The sequence below is a fragment of the Melanerpes formicivorus genome, unplaced genomic scaffold (genome assembly GCF_026170545.1).
Source record: "Melanerpes formicivorus ecotype bairdi unplaced genomic scaffold, bMelFor1.0.p_v2 SCAF_2, whole genome shotgun sequence".
NCBI lineage: Eukaryota > Metazoa > Chordata > Aves > Piciformes > Picidae > Melanerpes > Melanerpes formicivorus.
This window is the reverse complement of record NW_027142354.1, coordinates 57,139,830-57,166,792: the sequence shown is the minus strand read 5'-3', so window position 1 is coordinate 57,166,792 and position 26,963 is coordinate 57,139,830. Positions and strand designations below refer to the sequence as shown.

At 47.2% G+C, this 26,963-nt stretch overlaps 1 protein-coding gene across 5 annotated transcripts in view; it reads right to left on the bottom strand.

The window, feature by feature from the left end:
* Positions 1–18,943: 18,943 nt before the first annotated feature.
* MAPK9 (mitogen-activated protein kinase 9) overlaps positions 18,944–26,963 on the bottom strand; it is a 31,208-nt gene continuing 23,188 nt past the window's right edge. For 3 of the 5 annotated variants that reach the window (XM_068162779.1, XM_068162758.1, XM_068162769.1), the window contains one exon: positions 18,944–26,841. In XM_068162779.1, coding sequence (XP_068018880.1) covers positions 26,699–26,841 — 143 coding nt within the window. In that variant the 3' untranslated portion in view covers positions 18,944–26,698. Of the gene's footprint in view, positions 26,847–26,963 lie in introns of all 5 variants that reach the window. The other 2 variants (XM_068162788.1, XM_068162797.1) reach the window with 2 other exon arrangements.

Below are 26,963 nucleotides of genomic sequence, written 5' to 3'. Positions count from 1 at the left end.
CATCTCCTGGTGGAGTGGCAGGACAGATCTACCATGTATTCTTGCCACCAGCTAACAAAAGGGCTGAATCAAATGATGGAGGGGCCCAAGGTGAAGGCTCTGAGAGCAGCTTTGCTCCACTGATGATCCACAGAAACTGAAGATACTACCCAGCATGATGAATTGGGCCATAACCTTGTGGCCACAGGTGCAATCAATGTCCTCATTTGAAAGATGTGCCACCTTCAGACTACAACCCTCAGCCAAGCCAGTTGTGCTCGGGTCAGGTTGGCTACAGGTCCCCAAGTCTGGTGCAGGTTTTCCCAAAACAGATGTGAAGGGAGAGTGTCAGGAGGACAGAACCAGGCTCTGCTCAGTCATGTCCAATGATTGGACAATGGGTGCAAGCTGGGGCAGAGGAGGCTCCACATAAAGAAAAACTTCTTGATCATGAGGGTGACAAAACACCGGAGCAGGCTGCCCAGAGGGGCTGTGGAGTCTCCTTCCCTGGAGCCATTCAAGACTTGTCTGGATGTGTTCCTGTGTGACTTGCTCTAGGTGACCCTGCTCTGGCAGGGGGGTTGGACTAGAGGTCCTTCCCAACTCCTCATGTTCTGTGATTCTGTGACCTTTAAAAAGACCTCCTTCCAACCTAAACCATTCTATGATCCTGTGATCTACAGCAGCTTCAGAAAGTGCTGGGAAGTCCCACGGCCACAGCCTACACCTGCGTTTCCTGCTTAGGGTCAGGCTTGACCTTTGGGCCAACAAGTCTGATTTGTGGCTGCTTTGGGTCCTTATTTCAGCACTTATAGAAATGTGAGCAGTGCATCTTTGAGCAGCCTGGTAAGAGCCTGATCCAGGCACAGTTTATGTTGCCCAAACGCTGGAGTTCCTTCCAGATCAAGCTTAGTTACTCCTCGGAGCACAGGCTGCCGACCTGAGCGCTCTGTGTCCAACAGATTTCCTCCTGGAGCTCCCCATGTCAGGGGTGCTGCTGGCTGCAGGGGGCTCTTTGTTTGCCACCAGCCAGTCACACCATTCCATTGTGCTGGAGGAGCAAAACCAGCGTGGTAATTAATTCTGCAGCCTCGGTTGTGGGCTTGCTTTTATTTTATTTATTAGTAATTAAGGGCAGGGAGGAATGCAAAGGCAGCGCTGGGCGCTCACTGAATAACTCCTTTGCCCACCACTGAGCCCATGCTTTCATCTGCAGGCCTGCCTGCACTCTCAGAGTCAACTCTTTAAAGATTTAATCAAACAAATTAATCCCCTAACTCGCCTGGTCCCTGGTAGCTGTCATTCAGGAGGCAGCTTGGGTTCCATTTCCAAGAGCTCCATTTCTGCCGAGTGCAATTTTAAATGAAACAGCCCTTTAAAAAAAAAAACCACCCCACCACGACCAGCCAAAGCTGCCCAGATAAAAGATTTGCTCTGAAAACCCCCAGTTTATATCCTGGCGTTTGCTGTGTATGAAATTGAGATGCATTTAAATTCAGCACCACGCCGCTGAGCTCCGCTGAAGGCAGGAGCCGCTCGGAGCTATTAGCGGAAGCGATGGGGTTGAGCAGGACAGGGCTCTGCTCCCAGCCCCGGCGCTGCCTGCTCTGACCTTGGCCAAGGCTTTTAAACACTCTGCGCTGCTAAGTCGTCTGTAAAATTAGTATATTGCTATTTACCTACCTCCGAGAGACACAGCCAAGGTCACCATTTGTGAAATGCTTGGAGATCTTCAGGAGCAACAGACCTTAGGTCGTGCCCGCACCCCAGAGCCGGGTCCCGCAAATCCCATGTCTTTAACCAAGCCTGAAGGAAGAGACCCCAGTGCCGTGGAGTGAGCTACTTCTGGACGAGGGCCAGAAGCTAAGATGATACTTTGCAGGTCCAGCACCAAAATACTGTTTCTTGGAAAGTAAGCTGCATCACCTCTGCAGAGAGTGCTGGGGCTTAAGCTATGACTTGACCTATTTTACACTTGAAATAACAAAATAAATAGCCCAGTGACTGCAAAGCTCCACAATGTTCATCTTTTAAATGCAAATTAAACTGGAAAACCTTTAATTGGTTCCATCAGCCGTTTCCTCTGGAAGCACAGCCTGTCCTACAGAGTGCAGGAGCTGTTTGAGTCACTGATGAAAAAGGTTTTGGGCTCTGATGTACCTGACAGCTACTGAACCGTGTGGTGGCTCTTGCACGTCTGGGATCTTCTCTGCAAAGAGGTGCTGGTATCTGCCAGCAGGCAGAAGTGACTAAATCCCCCTTGGTATGGAAAATGTAAGGTTTTGTGCTTCAGGATCCTACAGTCACTTCATTACAGCTGCACCAGAAAGTGATGCTCAAAGAGACAGGCCTGAGGCAGATGCCTTGGGTCTAATGCTGTGCCCAGTTCAGCCCTCTCGCCCAGCCCTCCACCAGTGCCAAGCAGCCAGACAGGGACTCATCCAGATCAGATTTAGGGGCTGAAGAGCACGAGGCAAAAGGGAATGACTCTCCTAGGAAGAAGAAGACTGAAGGACTTGGGAGACTGAGGGAGTTGTCAAGGCTCACAGAAACTTCAGGGGTGGATGCAGCCACTCTTTTGAGTGGTGCTCAGTGGCAGGACAAGAGGTAATGGCCACAAACATGAAGCACCATCTAACCATGAGGAGGAGCTTCTTTATGTCATATGGAATAGGCTGCCCAGAGAGGTGGTGGAACTTCCATCTCTGGAGTGGTACAAAACCCACCTGGATGCCATCCTGTGCAACCTGCTCTAGGTGAACCTGCTCTGCTGGTGGTGTTGGACTGGATGACCTCCAGAAATCTCTTCCAGCCCTGTCATTCTGTGACTCTGTGTCTGGGATTAAACCAAATAGAAACAGATAGACAACAGAGGTGAGGAGACATATGATAAAGAAAAACCACTTTTGTGGGCAAAGATGAGGAAAGGTTGGCACAGCACCGAGTCCAGCCTGCTGAGCACTCCTCTGTCTCCAGCGTGCATGCATAGGAAACAGGCTGCTGGAGAAGCAAGTTAATAGAGCCACTCTGGATTCTCATTTATTGCCCTTTCTTCCATGCACTAAAGGCAGTTGTCACTGTGCTTAAATCTTGAGGGTTGCTGTTGGGAGAGCATTACACCAATGCAGTATATTTTCCACTCAGCTCCTCCAGAGCATGGGCAAGAACGAAAAGACTTTCTGAGTGCAGAAACCATGAGAAAAGGGCTAAAGCCAAGTACAGGGACACTGGCACATGCACACACATGCCTCTCTGTGAGGTGTCCTGTGAAGCTGAAGCAGCAACAGCACACATTGAAAACCCCTGGCCCCAGTGAAGCATGGTGCATTGAAGATCCAACCCCACAAAGAGAACATTGGTGCCAAAACAAGCAGGGCTAAAGCCACTGCCCAAGGCCCTGGGGCTAAGACCCATGGTGGGATCCACCTGCCCCAAGGTGTGGGGAGAGGCTCAGCCTTACTGCATACCCATACTCCAGCACCAGGAGGAGTGCTGGATGGGTGCTGGGAGCCCAGGTCCTGGTGTGGGCACCCCACAACATCCATCCCTCATCCCTCCAGGGCTGTGCCCACCCCGAGAGGCTGTCTGCAGGAGCTGCTTCTTTCATGGCACTGAGCTTCCTATAGGACTCGCTGCATCATTAACCTGAGCTTGGCTTTGAACCAGGGCTTGAAGAGTTTATACAAGTAGTAGCTAACAGGCATTTAATAGCACAGTGCAGCCAATAAGCAATGAATTATTTAGAATATTTTACTAAGAATAATTGCTGTTTTTAAAGAGATTTTTCCCTCCCACCACCGTTCTCCCTGGGGCCTGCAAATGATTTCACAGCAGTAATAGCAAGTAAGAAAAAAAACCCAAACAAAAAAGCACAAGAAAATACAAAGCCACCTAATAGTGGCTGCCTGGGATCAGCTAAACCATGATGCAGAGGAGAAAGAGTATCTCAAGTGTGGTTTCAGCATATGTTTAGTAATTAAATCCACAACCACAGACAGCAAAGCAAACCCGGGGCCAAGAGCTAGATTCACAGCCCAGCTAGTCCAGGCAAGATTGTGCACACTTTCCCACTTGCAAATTTAACTCCCCCATAGAGCTCATAAAAAATTGTTACTGCAGGCCCTGAACCCATGCCTGAGGTCACAGACTCATAAAGGTTGGGAAAGACCTCTAAGATCATCAATTCAAACCATCAACCCAACACCACCATGCCCACTAAACCCTGTCTCCTGGGCAGCCTGTTCCAATGCCTGACCACTCTTGCAGTAAAAGCAATTCTTCCTAATATCATAGAACCACATAATCAATAAGGTTGGAAAAGGCCTCAGAGATCATCAAGTCCAACCTGTCACCCAAGACCTCATGACTACTAAACCATGGCACCAAGTGCCACGTCCAATCCCCTCCTGAACCCCTCCAGGGATGGGGACTCCAGCACCTCCCTGGGCAGCACATTCCAAGGGTTAACAACTCTCTCTGTGAAGAAGTTTCTCCTCACCTCCAGCCTAAACCTCCCCTGGCACAGCTTGAGACTGTCCCCTATCCAAACTAAACCTCCCCAGGTGCAGTTTGGGGCCATTACCTCTGGTTCCATCACTTGTTAATTGGGAGAAGAGACCAATCCCCACCTCACTCCAACCTCCTTTCAGACCCAGCATGCACTCCCTGACATGATGCCACCAGGAGCAGCTGTGTGGGCAGAAAGGACTTTTTCCTGGAGGTTTGATGCAAGTCACTCAACCTGGTTAAAAGGAGTGAAGGGCAAAGCTCAACCCACCCAACCCTGCCCTGGTGCTGCTCTGCGCAGGGCTGAGTTCCGGGGATGCTCTGCTGGCTGAAATCCCTCTCCTGGAAAGTTGCTGTTTGCAAACCCAACAAAACATGTTTCCTATTTCTGTGCCATTCCAGGCTGTGAGCACTGCTGGGGTTGGGCTGGTATGAGAGAGGAGGGATCAGAGCTCTGCTGCCCCAAGATTTAAGACAGAGAGGTTAAACTTGAGCAGGGCTACCTCTGGCGTTTGCTCACATGGTTTTGGAGTTCATCATTTCCCAAAGTGAGGAAATTCTCTTTCCTTAAAAAACACAGGGGGGGAGATGATGCTTCACTGGGGACACAGAGGAGCCCAGCAGAGAAGGGAAAATCAGATCCACCCCCAAAAATTTTGTTGAAAAAAGGAAAAGCAAGGATTTTGCAGCTGCCAATCATTTGCCCTGACTCGCCAAATGCTTCCTCTAATTAATAGCACTCTGATAAGCTCCGGGCAAAAGACCTAGAGCAGGGAGCTCTTCGCTATTGATCCCTGTATCGATCTTTTATCTCTTTCCCTGCTGTTATTGTACATGCAAATGGCTGGTAATGACTCACCATTACGACCACTCTCTTCAAGTGACATGTAGGAAACAGTGATTTCGTCAGAGGGCTTAGCAGGGCTGCTTTCCCTCTCAACTCCCTGCTGCGTGGCTGGGATGATCCCACGGGCTGGCCTTGCCTGACTGTCCTCCTCCCTGGGAGCATCTGAGCAGGACAGGGCTCATGCTCCATTTGAGACACAGTCTCAAGCTGTGCCAGGGGAAGTTTAGGCTGGAGCTGAGGAGAAAGTTCTTCCCAGGAAAAGTAATTGGCCATTGGAATGTGCTGCCCAGGGAGGTGGTGGAGTCACCATCCCTGGAGGTGTTCAAAAAAGGCTTGGATGTGGCACTTGAAGCCATGGTTTAGTTGTCAGGAGGTGTTAGGTATTAGGTAATAGGTTGGACTTGATGATCTCTGAGGTCTTTTCCAACCTTATTGATTCTATGATTTCCTTTTATTCTTCCTAAAACTGTGCCCAGGTATGGGCTGAACTGGGCCCTTCAGGGGGTTTGTCCCTTGCCTTTGTCTCTGGCCAGGAGAAGCCCCCATGGATAGCGGGGGGGACAAGGGGAGGAAAGGACACTGTCCCTCAGCCCCATACCTGGCACCCCTGCATCCAAGACTCTGAGCTGAGGGTAATTGAAAACCTCTGTGATGGTTTGTTACTGTTTTTAATGGCCACAATTTTACACCCCCTGCCCAAAGATATCCCTTGCTGCTTTTTATTCCCTAATCAGCTTGAACAAGAACATGGATTTATTTTTTTCCCTTCCACAGAGTTTCCTGGCACCAGCTTGCTTTGCCTGGATAACTTGCTGAGTGATGCAGCTCCTTTCTCCCCTCTTTCTTCAGCATCTTTGCTTGGTGAATTTTGTGCTGCTTTTCTGCAAGCCTTGGAGTTTCCTTGTTGCTTTTCTCCTCTGTAAGATGCAAACAAGAGAGCCCTGGCACGGCCCAACATGATCACATCAATGCACACCAGAAGAAGGAAAAAGCCAGAAGCATTAAGTCCATTTTGTTGGAATTTTCTTAGGATTCATTCACAGAAATCATAGGACAGCAGGTTGGGAAGGGAGCTCGAGGCTCATCTAGTCCAACCTCTCAGGGTAAGAATAAAGTTGAAATATTACTAAAACGAAAGCAAGAAGTGAGCAGCCTCAGCGCTGGTGGGGGGAGGCAGGACACCTGTGAGCACTGCTGCTCCTCCATCCCAGCCAGCTCTGAGCAGTTCATCTGGAAAGTCTTGGGAAATTCCTGACATTTCCCTCTTCTGGATGGGCCAGAAGATATCATGAGAGCAGCCTGTCCACTGCTGCTTTGGTGTTTCTTTTCTGGGACCCTCCTCAGTGCAGGCAGAGCCAAGGCTCCCCTGTGGCTTCGCCCACGGCTCGGCCGGCCGGGAGGGATGGCAGCAGATCCACTTCCAGCCCTGGCTTTGCACTCAAGCAACTAACAGCACTTGCTCCATAGCAAGGGACTGAAGGGGCTCTGCCCAATTTTGTACAGTGTTACAGACTGACTCTTGCAACTGGGAGAAGGTTTACTCTTACCCTGAAGAGCAGTCTGGTTTCAGAGGTGATGTCTGCATTCAACCCAGAGAGGAATGGTCCCTGGCAGAGGACCTGCTCTCCCACAGGGTGCCCTGGTGCAGATGGAATTGGCTGGGGGAAACATTTGATCAGGTTTAGCGGTGGGGTTCAGCCCCTGGCTCCATCTTGTCTCCACTGCCCTGAAGAAAGGCTGATCCAAGCTCTGACAACCTCACCCCATCTCACAGCCAGCGGCACTGCTGCCCAGCAATGGGGCTGCATGCCCAGCCAAACCCAAGCCACCACAGCCCTGCCCCAGGGCAGATTACCAAAAGCTGGGGGGGGGGTCTGAGCAAAGGTGCCAGAGTGAGGTTAATGGCATTAAATGGCCATCATTAAGTGAAGGTCATCACTAAGTGAAGGTCATCATTAAGTGACGGTCATCATTAAGTGACAGTCATCCTCCCATGCTTTATAATTCATAGAAGACCCAGGACACTCAAACCCAGATATGAGAGGAGGGAAAGAAATAAGTCAGAAGCAGGACAGAGAGAAGGAGCCCAGCAGTGCCGTTCCAGTCCCTGGAGGAAAGCTGACTTTTCCCAGCTCTCTTTAAGAAACATTGAGCTGTAAATGCCGAGCATGCATCACATTAATCTGATGACTCCCTGAGATGTCTAGACTGTTGTTGGAGCTGATAGGAAGCTGGCATCATTCGAGCTCTTTGAGCTGCTCTTGCTCTGCTGGTTTTTTTTCCCTCTCTGTTTTTTCTTCTTTTTTCTTATTTTTTATTTTTTTTAACTAGTAATAAAATTCTTTTCATATTATGCACTGCTGGGAAGTCCCTTCTGCATGCAGACAGCTGCTGTGTTTACAGACACCATCCCGAATGCAGCAGGCATTTGTTGAGCTGATCATTTGCAGAGGGATTGGAGGAGCTTTTGAGCAGGGTTTGGTTTGTGTTTGCTTTTCTTGTCTTTTTATTTTCTGTTTTAAAGTCAAATCCTTGTCCTTACACAGAGACTGAAGTCCCACATGGAAACATGCCTTGGGAAGATCCTGAAAGGGGCAACAAAACCACCCCAACAGCACCACCCCCACCCCCCCAAATAACTAAATCCTTAAAACTGAATGACAGCCTAAAAACCAGCAGCTCCCATTAAGGCTAACCAGAAACACCACTGCTGAGCTAACCAGGCTGCTCCCCGGGAGGGGTCGAGGGTCATTTTGAAAGCAGGGAAAAGCCTTCTCACCTTCAGCACAGCCCAAATACCTGAAACCCTTCCTAGCACATCTGCAGAGCTTATAACCAAGCAGTGCATGGCAGCAAAGCTGCCTCCCATTTCAGATGAAGTCCAGGAGAAAGGCAGCTCGGGAAGGCTCCTTCCAAGCAGTTTTCTCCCCATTATAAAGCATCAGGAGTTTGTTGTACAGGAGACAGCAAAGGATGAGGGAGTCAGGTTGAGCACATTTCGAGTGAAACACCATTCCCCCCCTGCTGGAAACCCTCAAACAGGTAAATGGAGTTTAAGACACAAAATACAGCTGGGGAGGGAGGAAATCAGCTTAGATTAAAGCCACCTGCATATATCTAGTGAGGATGTCTTTGCTGAAGAGCCATGCAGATGCTGCCCATGTAGTGGCCCCAGTTCACCCTTCCCCATGCACACTCTGCTCTCACCCCAACCCTTTCCATCAACAACCTCTCTATCCACTGGGACCCAGCATGAAGTGCACAGCAGGATTTCATTCCAAACTGGCATGGGCAGAGGAGCATGGAGCAGCTCTTTCCATAGGAGCTTTTCCCCATCCTTGGACACCAGGAGGAAGTTCTTCACAAGGAGGGGAGTGAAATACTGGAACAGGCTGCCCAGAGAGGTGGTGGAGGCCCCATGCCTGGAGACATTCAAGGTCAGACTTGATGGGGTCCTGAGCAACCTGATCTAGTTAAAGATATCCCTGCTCACAGCCAGGGGGTTGGACAAGATGACCTTCTGGGATCCCTCTAGGGTCCCTTCCAACCCAATGCATTCTGTGCTTCTCAATCAGACCTGTACCACCCATTTTCCACAGGGATCTGGGGTGGCTGCTCTGTGGCTGCACAGCCTCCCATAAGCTCATCCTAAATGCACATCCCTTGGAAATAGCAAAGCACACAGTGCCCTCTCCTGCCAGGAGCCTCTCTCTCGAGCACACCATCCTCGATGGCCTTTTTGCCCTTCAGTGATGAAAATTAATATACTACTTGCTTTTCTGAGATGTTGGTCACAAACTGCCACTGAGCTTGAAAAAAATGGTGGGATCCTTCCTCTCCCCAAGCCTTTGGGCTCAGGCATCAGCAGCCACAGCAGCACAAACCCAGACCCAACCGTGACATCTAGTGGGTAAGCAGCTGAATGCTGCTCTTCTCTTCCTCTGGAGAGAAAGGGGGGAGAGGAGGGAGGAGGAGAAAAGGATGGAAAAAAAAGGTCATTTTCCCCTTGCCACTCATTCCTGCACTCTGGCAACAATAGCCCCTTACATCTGACAGCATCTCCCAGGGGAAGGGCTCCAAAGCCCCCAGCCAGCTGTGGCCCTGCAGCGATGCAGCTGGGCAGTGGCTGTTGGTGGGGACACAACCCAGCTCATACTGCAGTCAGCTGCAGCCCTGCCACGGGCAGAAAGAGCTGAAAACTGCTCCCAGCTCTTTGCTGGGGTCACAGCAAGGAGACTCCAGCTCCATTTTTTCAAGCAGCTTCCAGCTGCCCAAAGACACTTGGCCTTGTTTTGTGTGATGCTGCTGCATGTATGCATAAGAGCATCAGGCTATGCAGCTGGGACAATAAACAACGTTGCTGCCAAGCCCCACAGCTTGCAAAGCTCAGGTCCTTGCAGCTCCGAGCTGTGTGTGGGACGTGGCAGCACTTTTGTGTTAAGAACAAGCACAATGACATGGTAAATAAAGGTAAAAGAATTAATTAGCTTTCCAAATCAGGTTCTGGGTGTTTGCTTTGGATTGTCTTGTTTCTCTTCCTCTCAGTGAGAAGTTTGCTGTGCAGCAAGCCAGGACTGCTGCCAAAAAGTTTTAAAGCACTCAAACTCCAGAAGCCAGCGAGCACCTGGAACCAGAGGCTGTGCCAGCCAAGAGTGATTTGTCCTGAGCCTTTTTCTGCAGGTGCAGAGAGAACCTTTTCTTTGTTTCTGTTTCTCCAGCATATTCTGCAAAGAGTCCATTCACAGTTTCAAAACAAAACAAAACCCCAGAGAAACCCAAGCCGTAAAAAAACCCACACAACCAACCAACCAACACCACCACCAAATGAGACTTGAATAAAAAGCACAGGGAAGTTGTTTTCCTCTTGCAGCTGAACTGAAAATAAAATCAGAAGTGAGATTGTGGGATTAGAGAGACTCACAGAATGGTAGGGGGTGGAAGGGACCTCTGGAGATCATCCAGTCCAACCCTCCTGCCAGAGCAGGGTCCCCGAGAGCAGGCTGTACAGGGGTCACCATTCCAGCACTACAGTGACCCCTCCAGCACCACAGTGACCACTCCAGCACCACAGTCATCATTCCAGCACTACAGTGACCCCTCCAGCACCACAGTGACCACTCCAGCACCATAATGACCACTCCAGCACCACAGTCATCATTCCAGCACTACAGTGACCCCTCCAGCACCACAGTGACCCCTCCAGCACCATAATGACCACTCCAGCACCACAGTCATCATTCCAGCACTACAGTGACCCCTCCAGCACCACAGTGACCGCTCCAGCACCACAGTCATCATTCCAGCACCACAGTCACCAGTCCAGCACCACAGTCACCATTACAGTGTCACAGTATCACCAAGGTTGGAAGAGACCTCAAGGATCTTTGAGTCCAACCTGTCACCACAGACCCATGACTAGACCATGGCACCAAGTGCCACATCCAATCCCCTCTTGAACACCTCCAGGGATGGTGACTCCAGCACCACAGAGGTCCAGGCTGGGGGGGAAAAAAAATACCCATCAAGGCAAAAGCTTTGAAGTCATTAATGACATTAAAGAGGAGAAAGTGCTGATGAACCTGGCTTACAAAATCGGCTTTTGTGTAAAGAAAAGGAGCAGAATCTAGGCAGTAAGCTCCAACACACATAGCCCCAGGCAGCTGGACATCCTTGTGGGAATGGTTGCACCTCATCTGTCCCCAGTGCCAAAGACACCCTGCAAAAGGCAAAGCAAGGGCACTCTGCTCTCTCTACCAGAGCTCAGAAGGGATGCAGGGGACGAGGCAGCTGGCACAGCACCAGAACCAAGGGAGGCTGAATCCCACAGTTTGCCTGGAGGAACTATTTCAAGCATGTTAAGTTTTAACCACACATGGCAGCATCTCTGCGCTCCAGGGAGAGGTCATCACAGAGAATCACAAGCTCCATCCCAAGTCAGTCCAAAATAAGAGCTCATTTTTCAAAGCATCCCAGCTCCCTGAGAGCTGAGAGGCTGGAGCAGTGCTCTTCCTCTGCCTGGGGGCACAAACCCACACAGCTCTCTTCATCGCTGACCTTTACGTTGTCAGGAAACTATTACAGGCAATCTTCCCAGAGAAGCCGTGGGGAAGGTGAGAGGAGAGCCTGGCACATGAGGAAATGTAAAGTCAGAAAGATGAGAGGGCAGGGAGTCAACATTATAGGGTGCTGTGCCTGGGCAAGGTTGTAATCAGGAGAGGAAGCACAGAGTAGATGAGGTGCCAGCTGTCATGCCCCATTGATGTTGCTTTGATGCACACAGAGGTCCTAACCTGGAGCTGAGCAGCTTCCCTATGGAAGATGTTATGGGACTGTGTAGGACTCACAGGGAAGTGACTTCTGGGAAATCAGTTGCTGTCAGCTCTGGTACCTGCCTCAGAAAGCCATCTGAGATGCACAAACCCTTCCACACCCTGTTTGTAACCCAGCTGCAGGACATACAGAAGAGACTCCTACTTGAATTGAACGTTTTATGTGGCAGGACCCTCTGCATCCCTCCCTCACCTTCATCCCAGCCTTAAAGCTGACTCCTGTGCAGCAACCTTCAATGCCATTTTTTATTCACTCCTCTTCCTCTGTCCCCTCTGACACTGCCAGCCCAGCTCACACATTAACAACTTGTCACAGAGGAGCTGTCAGCAGCTGCTGCTAGGAAGCCCCACTGCCAGCACTGACCTCCAGGAGAAAGTGGAGCAGCCACATCCTTGTCAGCCCCTGTTCCCTACATCACCAGCACCAACAAGCTGCTCTGAAGTCACACCAGCACTAGAAGTGAGTGTGAGGGGCAGCTGGGAAGGGCACTCCTTCATCTGCTGTTGTCTTTCTTTGCACAGCAGCTCCAAGGCAACGTCAAGGTGAGTAATTAGCACAGTCCAAAAATAAAGAGAGCTCTCCCAGAGGAGTAAGAGCTAACACGAGTGCCCAGGCCAGTGCTGATCAGTGTAAGGGAGGGGAAGCAGAGGAGCTTTGCATGCTGCACCTTCATGTGATCTTCCCAGTCACCTTACTGTGTGGTTGGCCCCATAGCTGAGTGGTGGCTTTGCAGTTTCTTTGAACAGCCAGGTGGCAAGAGAGGAACTGGTTATTGCCTCACTGCCAACACATGGCTCTGGCATTGCAGGCACAGGACTAAGGGCTGCTTGTTCCCAGCACCTGACCCCATGTTCCAAAAAACCTGCTGCCTCCAAAATATCTCCCACATGAGCAACTTGAACCAGTTCCAGCAGTAGTCACTTACTGACTATGACATCCTTTAAGCAGAACTCTCCCAGTGTCCCCTATCCCACTGACCTCTAATGTCACCCACATCGTGTCATGGTGGCACTGTAACTGCAAAGGGCACCATGCAGGTCAGACTTCTCCCAGAGCCTGCACTCTCAAATAGGGAACCCTCAGCTGTCCTCTTTCTCCATCCTGACTCAGCAGAGGTGACAGACCTGCTCCTTACCAACCTCCCAGCCCCAGCAGCAATGCTGGGATCACGTCGAGAGGAGGTGTCTGTGAGAACTGGGGCCAGAGACGCTCCAGGTTGTGCCAGAGCAGCTGCTGGTGGGCACAGCTGCTGCCTCCCTCCTTAGGGGTGGGGAGAAGAAAAGATTAATCAATGAAACCAAATCTGATTCATCAGAAACTGCAGCCATCTGCTAGATTATTAATAGCCACAGAACTCGGGGGAAGCGCTGGCACTGATACCCCAGGGATATCTTTTTCTAGAGGAAAAGTTTAGCTTAGCAGCAACTGCAGTGCTGGTGGAGAGAGAGGGGGGGGTTGCTAATGCTGCTCTTTAGATCAGTTAATGATTTCACTTCTGCAAAGTTCATGGATCTCTCCCCACTTCCCTCCACTACAGCACCTCACCCTCAAAAGGCTAAAACCTGGTTTACAGTTTTTTTCCCCATAATCCTCACCCCAGCCCTTCAGATTCTTAAGGCCTTCACCCACCTGCCTGCTCATTTCTAAGGACTCTTCCCACTGAGCTCAGGTTGAACTGGGAAAAGGTCTCAATAACCTCCCAGTCTGACTTCCATCAGGAACACATCACAGCCCTGTCTGGTGTGCAGAGTGAAAACCAGGAGTGGCTTTCACATAGACCAGGAAAACACTTACAGAAACCCAACAGCATCTCACCCAGCTCATTCCCACTTCTTGTACCAAGAGCCTGAACAGATGAGGGCCAAGCAGAGGAAACAACTTGCCTGATTATTTTAAACCACCTCTGTTCTTTTCAGGCCCTGCATTTAAGCTGCTGCATCTTCTGCTCTTCCTCCTTGTTGGTAACTAAGTTATTTCCGTGCTGTGCTTGATTCTGCTGTGAGAACAGGCAGCTAAAATAAACACTCTCTATTTGCTCACATCAAACAGCTTTTGCAAGAGGAACTGAAACACAACTGACAAGTGGCCCTGTTTTTCCTTAACCTCCTGCTTCTTGTCCTTGAAACACAGTGAGTGGAGGAGCAGCTCCCTCGCCTGCACCACGACTTGTTCTGTCCAAGGCAGACACAGCAGATGCCCCAGAGCTGAGGCAGCACAAGGGGCTGTGTGATGTTCATGCAGCATTTGTCACGTCTGATGTAGTGCAGCCAAAGCAGAGGTGGCACTTCTCGTTTCTCAAGCGTGGGAAAGGGACATGAGGAGCTCCACGGGCACCCTGCTCCCCCTGTACAGCCCCAGGACTCAGCTGGTGCTGCAGAATTCCTTCCCTCGGCCTAAAAACAGAACTAGTCAAGGGTGGATGGCTATGAAACAGGCCACCTACAGATGTCAGGCAAACCACACAGAACAGAGTGAGAGTAGGAAAGCAGCAGCAGTTCCCGGAGATGAGAATCAACAGCCAAGATGGTAAAGGCATGCAGGCAGCAGACAAGTGCAGAAGCTCAAGACCTCAACCCACTGAGTACAAAAAGCAAAGCTGGAGCCTGAAATAAGATCCATGCTCCAGCAAAATGGAATATTTCCAAGTATTTGAAAAGCTTCCAACAGCTGTGGGGAGGAAGAAAGCTCTCACAAGCCTGTGACAAGGCAGAGCGAGACAGACACGAAAACAAGGTCTGTGAAACAGAAAGGGCATTGAGACTTTGGGAAGGCCCAGAGGGCAGGGGTGGTGGCAGCTAGGCACACTCAGCAGGCTCCCACTGCTTAACCATGTTTGAGGAAAATCCTCCTGCAAGATACTTGACAAGGCTTGCCCACCCAGAAGACTCCCAGCAAGCCAGCACGGCTGTAGGTCACGTTTTGCAGGAGCAGGACGATACCGGACACGTCCCAGCGGACAACAGCAACAGCTCTGCTTCCTCTGGAGACTTGGCAAACCCAACCTGCCCACAGCACCACCTAGCAAACCTGAGGATGCTCATGTCCAGAGAGAAGGCTGAGTATGAAGCAAAAATTGCCAGGTAAAGGGGTTTATAAACAATAGGGCTTCAGGGAGGTCAGCTCCTCCAACTCTGCGTGACTTGTCTGGGAGTAGGGTCTGCTGCAGCCGCTGTCTCCACACAGCGCTGTGAGTGCCACTCAGCACTACAGGAGTAGCTTTGCAATTACTCAGAGTTACTCATTTTCATGTGAGGTGCTTGAGAAACTCCAGAACATCTATCAGATTAAGTTTCTTTTTCTGCAGGGCTGTGCAGAGCTCTGCTCTACTGTGTGTTTTTTCCCCTTTTGCCTTAATCCAATAGCGAGCATCCCTCTAGGGAACACCGTGCAGGCTCCTCGGCAGCGGGAGGAGCGAGTCCTTACTCTTTACAAATTGCCAGCCATGAATTTTAACAGCTCTGAGGAAAGTGCTCAGAAGTATTGCCCCCCAATTGCTAAGATTAGAAATTCAATAGAGAGGGAGCCAGAGCCTCTTCTCAAAGCACAAAAGGCTTTCCAGGCTTCCACTTTTCCAAACAGTGCACATTTGCTCTTGTGTAGTTGGAAGGAATGAACATTTAAAACATATATATATGTGTGTGTATGTATGTATATTGCTAATTAGCTGTAAGTAGCAGGTAGATCCTGTGACTGGCCAGGAAATGCCTCAACATGCATCATTCCAAGAGATGGCAAGGGGGTAGAGTTCACTTATGCTTTGCATTCAACATTGTGTCAAGAAAAGAAAAAAATCAATTTAATCTTTAATTTCTTGAAGAAGTATTCAGCAATTTCTTCTTAGCACAGGAACTGCTCCTAGGAGGTTAGCTTCCCCCCCCCCCCCCCCCCTTTTAATCTCTTTGCTGATGAGCTCAAGGGAACTGCAGGCTAAGCAGAATCCTCAGTGTTTCCTACAATGTGTTGCTTTGCCATTGATGTTAGACTGCTACAGTGGTTCCACTAGCCACAAAGCATCCCAACCCCCAAATGGACTCCTTTGGGGCCTTAGGGTTATTTCTATTTCTTGTGAATCAGGATAACTGAAAACTGCAACTTTTACTTTAATGTATAACACCAGAAACTGGAAAAGGATTGGGGGGTGCCAACGTTTGGAGCTGTGGGAACACGTGCTAAGAAAGGCTAGCTCGAAATAAAAGGATGAGAAAAGAAATAGCCTTATTAAGAAGGGGAGGGGGGGAAATCCCTTGTAATTTACAATATCTGTCTTTGCAACAGCCTGGAGCAGAGGAACAGAGAGCTGCAGTTGGAGCTTAAGGGGATGCAGTCAAAACTGGGGCAGCAGCGTAAGCAGCACAGTCTGGTGGAGATGAAAATGCGAAACGCAGAGAGAGCAAAGGAAGATGCAGAGAGAAGAAATGAAATGCTTCAGAAAGAAATGGAAGAGTTTTTTGAAACCTTTGGGGAAATTAAGAGATGGAAATAAAGTGGAGTGTGTTCAGCTGGCAGCGGGGCTGAACTGCAGGAGACAGAAAGGCCACGTCCCGGGTTCAGCACACGCTCCACTTGCAGAGGTGAAATAAGAAACCCAGCAGTGAAACCCAGACTGTCACAGAAAGTGAGTCGTTGACACAGACTCATTAGGATCCCCAAACTCCAGGAGCTCTGCACCAGTCTGCTCATGCCAGGGATGCCTTCTCTTACCACTGGATAAAAATGTTTCAGGCACTCTGCACTACCAGCTCCAAAGCCAGGCTATGCAGCCCGCTGAGGATGCACTCCGGTATTTTTTAGCTGGACTCAAGCCCTGTGTTGATGCAGTTAAGTGTCTCAAACAGCTGAGTGGTATCACTCAAGGGATGCCATGCTTGCTGGAGTGTGGTTTACCAGTCAACTCACAGCTGTTGCATGGGTTTGAAAGAGTGCTGAGCTCATACCTGCATCCCAAAGTCAGCTGTTAGAAACCAACCCAGAGAGTGAGACAACACACTTGCAGCTCCCGATAGTTCTCACCAGCACTCCTGTAGGTGGGATCCAGAGCTGTTGTGCAGTTCCTCTCCTCTCACTGAAGGGACATTCATTCATGGAGGAGGAGGAGGGAGAGGACTCCTACAAAGGCTCCTGTGGATTATAATTAGCCTCCATACAGGAATCTTCAAGAAAGCAGTAGTCATAAGACTGTCACTAGCAGGCTTCATTCACTCACACCTCCTCAGAGCTAACACATCCCTCCTGTGCAGAGGTAACTGTTTTGACACCAGCATTGATGATGCGCATACAGTTAAAATATCAAGAGAATAACCACTGTTATTTAAGCCACTGCAGAACTTTAACATGCTCCATGGCCTTTGTGTGCTTAGCCCTGTGCTGAATTTGGAATTATACTTTACGTGAGCAAATCACCTGGCTCGTGGCTTACTGTTCAGCAAGATTAAATGTTGAGAGACTGTCTAGCTCAGTCTCACTAAAACAGCTCATGGGGAGTAAGCAGAAACTGCACAGATGTTTTTTCTTCTTCCCCAGAGAAGAACAAGCAGCTTGTTTTCAGATCAGATGTCAGTGAATCAAAAAACCAGAGCCTTATCCCCCAAGGTTCATGGGGTGAAGCAGCCCTGCCCTGCTCCACGCCCAGAGCAATGCTGCAGGCCCTTCAGTCCCAAGTGCAGGCAGGCCAACCCCTTCCACATATTCCCTGATCTCCAGGAGTGCATCAGTGAACCATAACTTGTTTCTTTGCTGCCTTACCTTCACACCAAGCAGGTTTTTCCATTTGAATTCCACTTACATTCTTTTGGTTTCGTTTTTCCACTTACTGTTTTTCCCTTCTTCACCTTCTGAGACACCATTGCTGTGAAACACACCAACTTCTGTGCTCAAAAACTGTTTGGATCCTGTTCAATCAGTTCCCTCCCTCCTTTCCTTTCTAGAACTGCTCTGGCAACTTCCAGAATGTGGAGGATATGCAGAGAAAAAGGTATGGTGTAAGGCAAGGGAAGTACCCAGGTAATGCTTTGTAAAGAACTTCCCTGCACTCAGGCCCTCATCCTGCTTCATTTCTCTCTCTTCCCCTCATCCCATTTAGTGATCCTCTCAAACACAAGGGAGCTTGGGGATCTGCTGGACATTCCAGCTGTGTCCAGATCTTCTGTTGCAATGCCCTGTAAAGAAGAGTTAAAAATTCAAGGAAAAAAAGTGTTGCTGTAAAAATGATTTCAGACTGTCATAGGTGAGGCTTTTAAAAGGCCAAGTCTGGCTGAGAGCCCTGGCTCTGGCTCCAGAAAGGCAGCTATGTTGACCCTGCCTTTAATACAGAAAACTCCATGAGAAGAAGCCAGAGCAAAGTAGCAGTTCAGTTTTACTTCACCTTCCCCAGAGCTAGAGCAGGCAGCCTTGCAAACTCCTGGAAATCTCATCACTGCTTTCACAACCACCACTTCCCTCTCCCTCAAAATGACTACAGTGGAATTGTATTTTCAGGTGAGCTGTACCTCTGTCTTGTTCAGGGAGATGAAAATCATAGCATCAGTAAGGTTGGAAAAGACCTCAGAGATCATCAAGTCCAACCCACCACCCAACACCTCATGACTAACTAAACCATGGCTTCAAGTGCCACATCCAATCCCCTCTTGAACACCTCCAGGGATGGTGACTCCACCACCTCCCTGGGCAGCACATCCTAATGGTCAATTACTCTTTCTGGGAAGAACTTTCTCCTCACCTTGAGCCCAAACTTCCCCTGGTGCAGCTTGAGACTGTGTCCTCTTGTTCTGGTGCTGGTTGCCTGGGAGAAGAGGCCAACCCCCACCTGGCTACAACCTCCTTTCAGAAAATGAAACAGCATTGAGCACAACTCTCCCAAAGTCCTTTTATATATGGAGATGGACACACCCCTACCCCGTGGAGGAGTGTCATTCCCCCCTCTCCCCCCACCCATGTATAGCCAGTAGCTTATCTGAAACGTTGAAGGAAGTCTGACAGCCTGCTCATGACACTGTTGAAGCACAGGGATGGGATGCAGATCTGGCAGTGTTACCAGGCAAGCTTACAAAGTACAAATGTCAGTCCACACTTGGCAGTGAAGCCATGTGCTGCTCCAGCTGAGCAGGAGAAAGCAGCTCCAACTTAAAGCTGCTCCTTGCTAATTTGTCATACCAATACTTACTTGATGGTTCACCGGAAGAGAAAGTTGTGACTGAAGCGTCACATAAAAACACTCCAGTTCAGCAGAGGGGAAACACTGTGACAGTAAATGAGACAGACCACTCAAAGCTTTGAAGTATACATATTTATTTGTAGTTTTACAGTGGCTTTAGTACTGTTTTACGAGAAGGATTTTTTGGAAGGAAAAAAACCAAACACAAACAGCTTCAGCATGAAGCTTGAACTAGAACTTCAGAACCAGGTATTGACAGTTTTCCTTGTGAAATTCTAGTTTCCTTAAAGAAAATCAGTCAAAAACAAAAAAACCCCAACCAAACCAAACCCCAACAACCCCAAAACCCAAACCACAAGAAAGCATGACTGCTGTCCATAAAAAACAAAACAAAGGAAGAGGCAAAACCAAAAGAAACCTTCTAGTCATCCTGAAAACAATGTCCAGCATCAGACAAAATAGCCACTGCTCTGAAAGGAACATGTTCCTATTGCACAAGCATTGAGAATGAGATATGACAATCAAAGCCTAATTCCATAGGCAGAAGAGGCCACATGTATCCATATAGTTAGACTTCAAAGCACATCTGTCTTCTGAAATCATATACCAGACCGCAACGAATATTAAGGCCATAAAATCAGAACACTGTCACAAGGGGGAGGGCTTGATGCTACTTTTTGTGACGTTAGGTAGGGAAACAGAAGGTGGGAAAGAGGGACAAAGTAAGAGGTGCCAAGCACTCTGAAGGGAGTTGAAACTGAAAGGCATCTCAACAGAAACTCTCCAAGAACTAATTCTTGGAGGGGGTTTTATTCTGAGTCAGACAAAACTGGGTTTCATAAAGCACTCAAGGAGCCTATGATAGTTTTTAATAGCACATGTTCTGGAGTACACTACAGAATATATTCTCTGGAATTAACATTTCCATTTATATGAAAAAAAAAAAATTTAATTCATTCTATTTGTTATTCCCTCTTTAAAATAGAAGAAAAATCTGCATAATCTTTATAAATTATCTTCTGAGCAGGTAAGGCTTCACTGTACCGAGTTCACTGCACACAGGCATCTGAGTCGCTCTTAATTAGGTATCTTGGCTACACTAAACTGCTAAAACCTCTCAGGGAACCCAACACATCTCCCAGAATTTAAAGGAAGGGGTAGTGCTGTATTGCTGTCTTCTCTAACTGTGGTCATTCTGTCAGTGTATAAAAGACCCAAAGCAATAGCTCCAAAGCAGCAGTACCTACTATGCAAGTTTCAACAGCCGACTTCAGGAAAATCTGGGGATCTGATGAAGCAGAAAAATGCACATTAGTCGGTTTATAAAGTTTGGCTTGCCACCAGTTAAGAAAATATAGGTATCAAAAGCAGACAAATACACTGCCAACCATCTGTTACATTTGCTTGTAAAAAATTAGCACCAATGGAAGCATCTGAATTGATAGAAAAGCTCGCCACACGCCTGGGGTCTCAAAAAAGCTCCTCCCTGTCAGAAGACAAGGCAAGAGCACTGGCTCAAGGGAATTAAATGAGCCCTATCACTAACAAATCTGACTGCTGTTTCAGGCAGTGAACATTAAGTGATGTTCTTACCTGATTACTTTCTCCTCTGCTTTTGTTAGCCTAAGAAACACTGAAGTACAGAGCCAGCCTGGGAAACAAATCCCCATGTACTCGCCTGAGTACAGGGCTCAGGCTAGGATGTTAGAGCAGGACAGCATCCTCCTGTGGCATTCAAAGAGCATCTCCTGCAGGAGAGTTCCAACCAGCAGATGTTCTGGCCTCACCACAGCACATACAACTACCTCATGATCTGTAGCCAGAAGCTAATAAAAAGGGGGTTTGTTTCAGAAAAGGAATCCTAGTGCTCGTAGCTAGCTGGCCTTGCCACAGGAACAAAGCTTGTTGTATCTTTGCATCAGAGCTGGCTGGTGGTCACATTGCTACACAAGTCACCCTACAGGCATTTGAGCACAAGATGTTTCTCAAATGATCTCTCACTACCTGTTAAATTTCAGCCCATTAAAAAAATCAAACCCCAATGTGTAGTTTCAACCATCTGAAAACAAGCTGATACTTAAGGGGAGATGCTGGTAAAGAATCTATCATAACAGCAAGGATTGCAACCAAAAATTTCACCCCATGGAACATTTTACTGTCATTCCTTTTTTACACCATATACTGGGTGTATTTAGGAGAATCCTAAAGTGCCTCAAACCCAGCAATTAATAAAGTTGATTTCTTTTGTGCAAAACTGCAAGCACCTTCTCACAAGATAAGCAGCAGCAGCAGCAAGGAATAAAAACTTTCAAGAGAGTTAAATATATTTTTCTCTATTTTGTTTTGAATTCTTGGACCAAAATAAAATTTGCCTTTTTTTTTATTCCCCAAGAACAAACTGCAGGAGAGTGCATTTTATTGGCTGAATTTTATACTGGACTTGTCAGGCAGCTAACTGCTTGAAATAGCGGACCCAGGTAAATGTCTACCCACGAAGCAACACTGGGGGATTGAAATCCAGCAACTGAAGTTTTAGCTACCAAAAAACCCCAGTGATCTGATGGAAGACCAACAGAAAGGATGGTGAGCTCTCCACTTTCCTCCAACACTGACAGGAGAAAAGATGGGTTGGCTTGAAACATCAGTTTAGCTCCAGACATTTTTAGCATGCAGAGCAGACTGAAAGAAAACCAAACACCTGGATTTGATAAGTTGTGTAAGCAGCTTTCAGACATCCACTAGCACTCATGGAACAGACAACCTAAACTGTATGTAAAATAAGGAGCCAGAATACATTTCTGTCAGAGTTCAACATTTTAAAAAGTACAAAATTAAAGAGCCTCTGGAAAAGCCAAGAAGCCACTGGATTCACCTAGAGGAAATCAAGGCCAAATCCTGCATCCGGCTGCAGGCGTCCCTGGATCACCCCCAGCATTGAGCACGAGTTACACAATACACATCCCAGGGAAGAATTTGGTTCCCAGTATATGGTAGCACTAAGTTTAGCATCAAGCCCTGATAGAATCCATATGACACATGTAGAATATACAGACAAAGGCTATTCAGCATTTACACCCCACACCCATACACACTTTAAACACTTCCATGTCAAGTGTCACAACCCAAATGACAGCCCCCACACAAACTGCACTGCTGCTGGCCTGAACCCGTGCTCCAAAGAGGCCTTGTGCTCAGTAAAGGTTTGTCTGCACTTCAGCTCCCAGCACACACCCACCTGCAGGGCTGTGCTGCTGCCAAAAGAAGGGTCATCCACTCAGCTCCTGGAGACTTGGCGGGTGTCAGCTGCATTTTGAACGTCTAAAGCCTACTTCAGTCATAAAATGGTCATTCTAAGCCAAATACCATCAGGTGTAAAAAGCAAACCAATTTAGCATTTCAGGTCCTTCCTTTAGGAAAGAAAATTCAAAGATATGGCATCACTTTATTTTTTTTCCTCCTTTTTATTTTGTAATTGATTTTGAGTAAACAAGTATGCTCTGCTAGGAGTTAAAAAAGACCAAGAAACCTTCAGGAGCCCTCTGGTTCCCGACAGCTTTTGACATTACCAACCAGTTGGTTCATTTCTAGTTCAGGTTGACTTCATTTTTCATTGTTTTGATGAGGAGATGCAAAACCTTACTGGAAACTTTACCAAGCTTCACAGGCTGTTTGCAAACAGCAGCTTCCAGCCGCTAGGCTGAGTCGTACAATCCATGCAGACAAACCTTCATTCTGACATTAATTTCTCATCGTTTTCAACAGAAGCTAGACTTGCCACAGCACAGTTATTCCCTCAAAGCACACTGCAGGCTGTTCATCCAGATCTCAAAATGCCAAGCTTCTCCTTCTAAGGTTTGCTTTTAGGTTTGTGGGGTTTCTCTTTTTTGAGGGGAAAAAAGAATGCTACAAGCACAGATGAAATTAACCGTTTAAAACAGACTCCATTTCTGCAATGCCATTCAGCTACTCAGCGTTCATATAGTTAACATTAATCTGATTGATAACCACAGATCCCTCTTTTTGGTGGTTGTTTTGTTTTTTTTCAGGTGAGCAGTTAATACAGAGTGTATCTATGTTGACCACCACTTCTTTTTAGTCCTAGTTCATCAACTGTTTCTGCATGCTGCAGTAGTGTTACCGCGATACAAAGTTTCTCAAAGGAAAAGTTAACATTCGTGTTTACAAACAACTGAGGAGGTCTCTTACTATAGAGATGCATACACACACTCACACAGTCTTCATCTTTAAATACATATAAATAGTCATAAATGACAAAGTGCAAAACCAAACCCCAAACAGACAAAAAACCAAACCCAACCAAAACACCCCACCCCACCCCCCAAGCCCAAAGGTCAGTTGCATCGCTTTACAGACATGTTTTTAGCATTAAGTGATTATATTGCACACCAAACTCTCCAAACTCTCCAAGCCCTGTCAAGTTGCATGTGCATTTTGTTCTCCATCAGTGATGAGGTTACACAGAGTTGTTAAGGTTGGATGGGGCCTCAAGGGTCATCCAGCTCCAACCCCACACTGCCATGGGCAGGGACACCTCACACTACAGCAGGTTGCTCAGAGCCACATCCAGCCTCACCTTAAAAACTTCCAGGGATGAGACTTCTACCACCTCCCTGGGCAGCCTGTTCCAGTGCCTCACCACCCTCATGGGGAAGAACTTCTTCTTAACATCTAATCTAAATCTCCCCTCCTCTAGCTTGGGTCCATTCCCCCCCATCTTATCACTACCTGACACACTAAGAAGTCCCTCCCCAACTTTCTTGTAGGCTCCCTTACAATACTGGAAGGCCACAATAAGGTCTGCCCAGAGCCTTCTCCTCTCCAGACTGAACAAACCCTACTCTCTCAGCCTGTCCTCATAGGAGAGGAGCTCCAGCTCTCTGCTCATCCTCACAGCCCTTCCCTGGACATGGTCCAGCATGTCCAGATCTTTCTTGAGGCTCCAGAACTGGACACAGTACTCCAGGTGGGGTCTCACCAGAGAGGTGCAGAGGGGGAGAACCACCTCTCTCGACCTGCTGGCCACACTCCCCTTGATGCAACCCAGGTCCTTACAGCACTGACAACCATTTCACAAGGGTGGCACTGAACTTAATCTGCAGTCAGGACTCCAACTCTAAGCACATGGTCTGCATGCAGTGCATTTATAGTCTGTATGTGCACGCTGAAGCAGCATATGGGAACTCGAGCATGAATCCCCCTGCATGCCTCTTCCTGAATGTCACCTCCATGTGTGACTTCTTGAGATGGATGTTCATTCAGGTTATTAGTAATTTGGGTTTAAATCATACTGGAACCAAACCCCACAATATTCACAGACATTCCATGCATGTTCCCAAGGCAGCAACAGTTCTGTAGAACTTTGAAGCTTCAATAAATGCCATAGCAAGAAGTCATTGCAATAAATACAGTATGAGACAGCTTTTCTTACAGTAAGACTTACAACTAAGCTCAGTTAATTTCAGGAGGGTTATTTTTGTTCCAAGAATACATAATCAAGCTAACACTGTGTACTGGGAGAAGATCAGATACTAGTTAAAATCATGGGGACATAGCAGTTTTGGTAAAAACCATTAAAAGACCATTTGAATCAGGAGATAGTTTCATCTGGAAGAGACCTGGAGGTTGTATAGTCCAACCCCATGGTTCTCTGAACAGCCCAAGTCCAGTAGAATAAAAACATGTAACTTGGTAAATATTCAAGACAGTCAAAACAGCACTACAACAAACTACCAAAAATAAACCCCAACCCAAATAAAGGAAAAGAAAAAAACCCAACCAAACCAACCAACCCAAAACAAAGCAAACAAAAACAAAACCCCAACAACTTTGTGGTGGGAAGTCTTCTAAAGCAGTAACTGCTCAAATGAACACAGCACAGTGCAACTTCAGCTGAAAAAAAGGATTAAAAACCTTGAAAATTGGGATCCAGTAGATAACTTCCACAGGAAAGTTCATTTGGAACAGGTGCCTCGAGGAATTTGAACTTCCACAAAGAACAAGGATGCACTAAAAACATTTCAGATACCAGCAGCATCCAAAGATAAAGGTATCCAGAAGACTGGGTTTAAAACCAATCCCCAACACCCTGCAGTTCATTTAAACACAGTTTTAAACCCCCAAGATTCCAGATGACAATTTGACAGTTAACCTCACATTGAGTCATTTGCTGATTCATTTTTTTTGAGCTTTGTGGGGCAGTATAAGCTGAATTTTTCTTTTTTTTGCTGCAGCCAATGAAGCTCTTTCAAAAGGGGTACAGTTTTCATGTGTTAGTAATATTTGCATGAAGAGCAATTTCTGCTTTTCAAAGCTGAGCATCAGGAACAACGACCACTTTTCCTTCACAGGAGAAATATGTCAGTAATGCAGTGGCTGGCTGGGCCAGTGTATTGTAGAAGTTCTATTTATATATTCAAGTCAAGAGTATATGGATCAAGAGCTAAATATAGTGCCTTTAAGAAAGTGGTGTTTTACCTCAATCTTGTATACAAACTCTCAACAGTTCCACAGTTCAACCTCACATGCACGCACACACAAGATCCTACAGCCAGCTCTCACAGCTGCGCACTCCAAAGGCAATGTGCACAAACCCACAAGTGTGTAGGTGAAAGCAATTTAAGCCCAACTCTCCTACCAATGTATTTTCTAATTCAACACACTGTGCAATGTTTGGCTCTTCTGATTCTGAAAAGTGTACTGATAAGCCTGCATTGCAACAGCAAATCTCCTCTTCTTTGACCCTGGATTAAATATGATTTCCTCCCCTAGATCAAACAGGGAGGTTTTCCTAGGGTGGGAATAGAGCTAAGCTCTGTTAACTAAATCCTTTATTTAAGAGTGACTAAAAGATACTGTATGCTTTTTTTGATTACTCCCCGGATAGAGTGGACCCATTAAAAAAGGAAAACTTGTATGCAGCTCTCTGAGACTGCAAGCCTCTCCAGTTCATCTGTCCTCTTATCAGCTTGCAGTGAATGAAGAGCATCACAGCACACATTTCCTTTTCTGTTTGTTTTTGTCAAAGGACCATTATCACAAGCTAGAAAACAGAGAACATTTTAGCATCCTCTCCCCCTCCAAACAAGCACTGCTTCACAGATAAGCCACTCATCCTTCCTCAAGATTTAATTAAGCCACTGCATCCTCCAGCCACATTTTAAAACTGGAATAAAAATAATGAGAGAGATGGACTTGGAGGTGAAACCCAAAGTAATGGCTATGTTCTTTCAACTTCATGTTCAGCTCTTTCTACAAGAAGATAGACTCCTTGGAAAGTGAAGATAGGAAAGGCTCAAGAGCTCAATTAAAAAGAAGAAAAAAGTGCTCTGTGGAAGAGTAACTGCCCTTTAAACACAGTACTGAGAGCATTCACTACATGAGCTCACAATTACACACACCACTCCAGTCGTTAAACCAAGCAAACTGCCACAGGCACATGTTAAAACAAACTTCATCGAGACTATACATTCAAAAAACCCACTAAGGAGCAATACTGTACTAAAATGTAAACAACCATTGTGTCACAGAAAGCCTGCCAGTTGGGACTGAAGATTCACAAACCCACTTAAGAGGAGTTATTGGCTAGAAGTCTATTGTAACTGCTCACCTGAAATAGGCTGAAACAAAGCAAAGCCTCAAATAGTGTCTAGATTCAAATTTGTTTGTTCTTTAGACATTGATTTGCTTTCATTCTACAACATTAAGCAGGCAATTTCATAACAACTGAGTAAAAAAAACAGGCATTACTTTAGCAGAACATGCAGAACATGGAGTTTTTCTACTTGGTTCCATTAACTTACAAGCAATTCAGGCCCAATGGAAGCAAGAGTTCTTTTTTCCAAAGTCAAGTCTGCAATCCTGGCTGATCATCGACATCCTTCGAGGGGTCCTGTCAAGGCATCGAGGCTGCTGTCTGTATCTGAGGCCAATGTTTGCTCTGTTGACATGGATGAAATGTCATTGATAGATGATGACTGGGAAGGACTGGTGTTGCTATTCACTGCTGCATCTGTGCTAAGTAAACCAAACATAATAAAATCTGAGGCAAGACAATACTGCTGGTACAAACACACACACTTCTAGGCTCTGAGCATCACTTTCCCCACAGAAATCCTTAGAACATAAAGATGT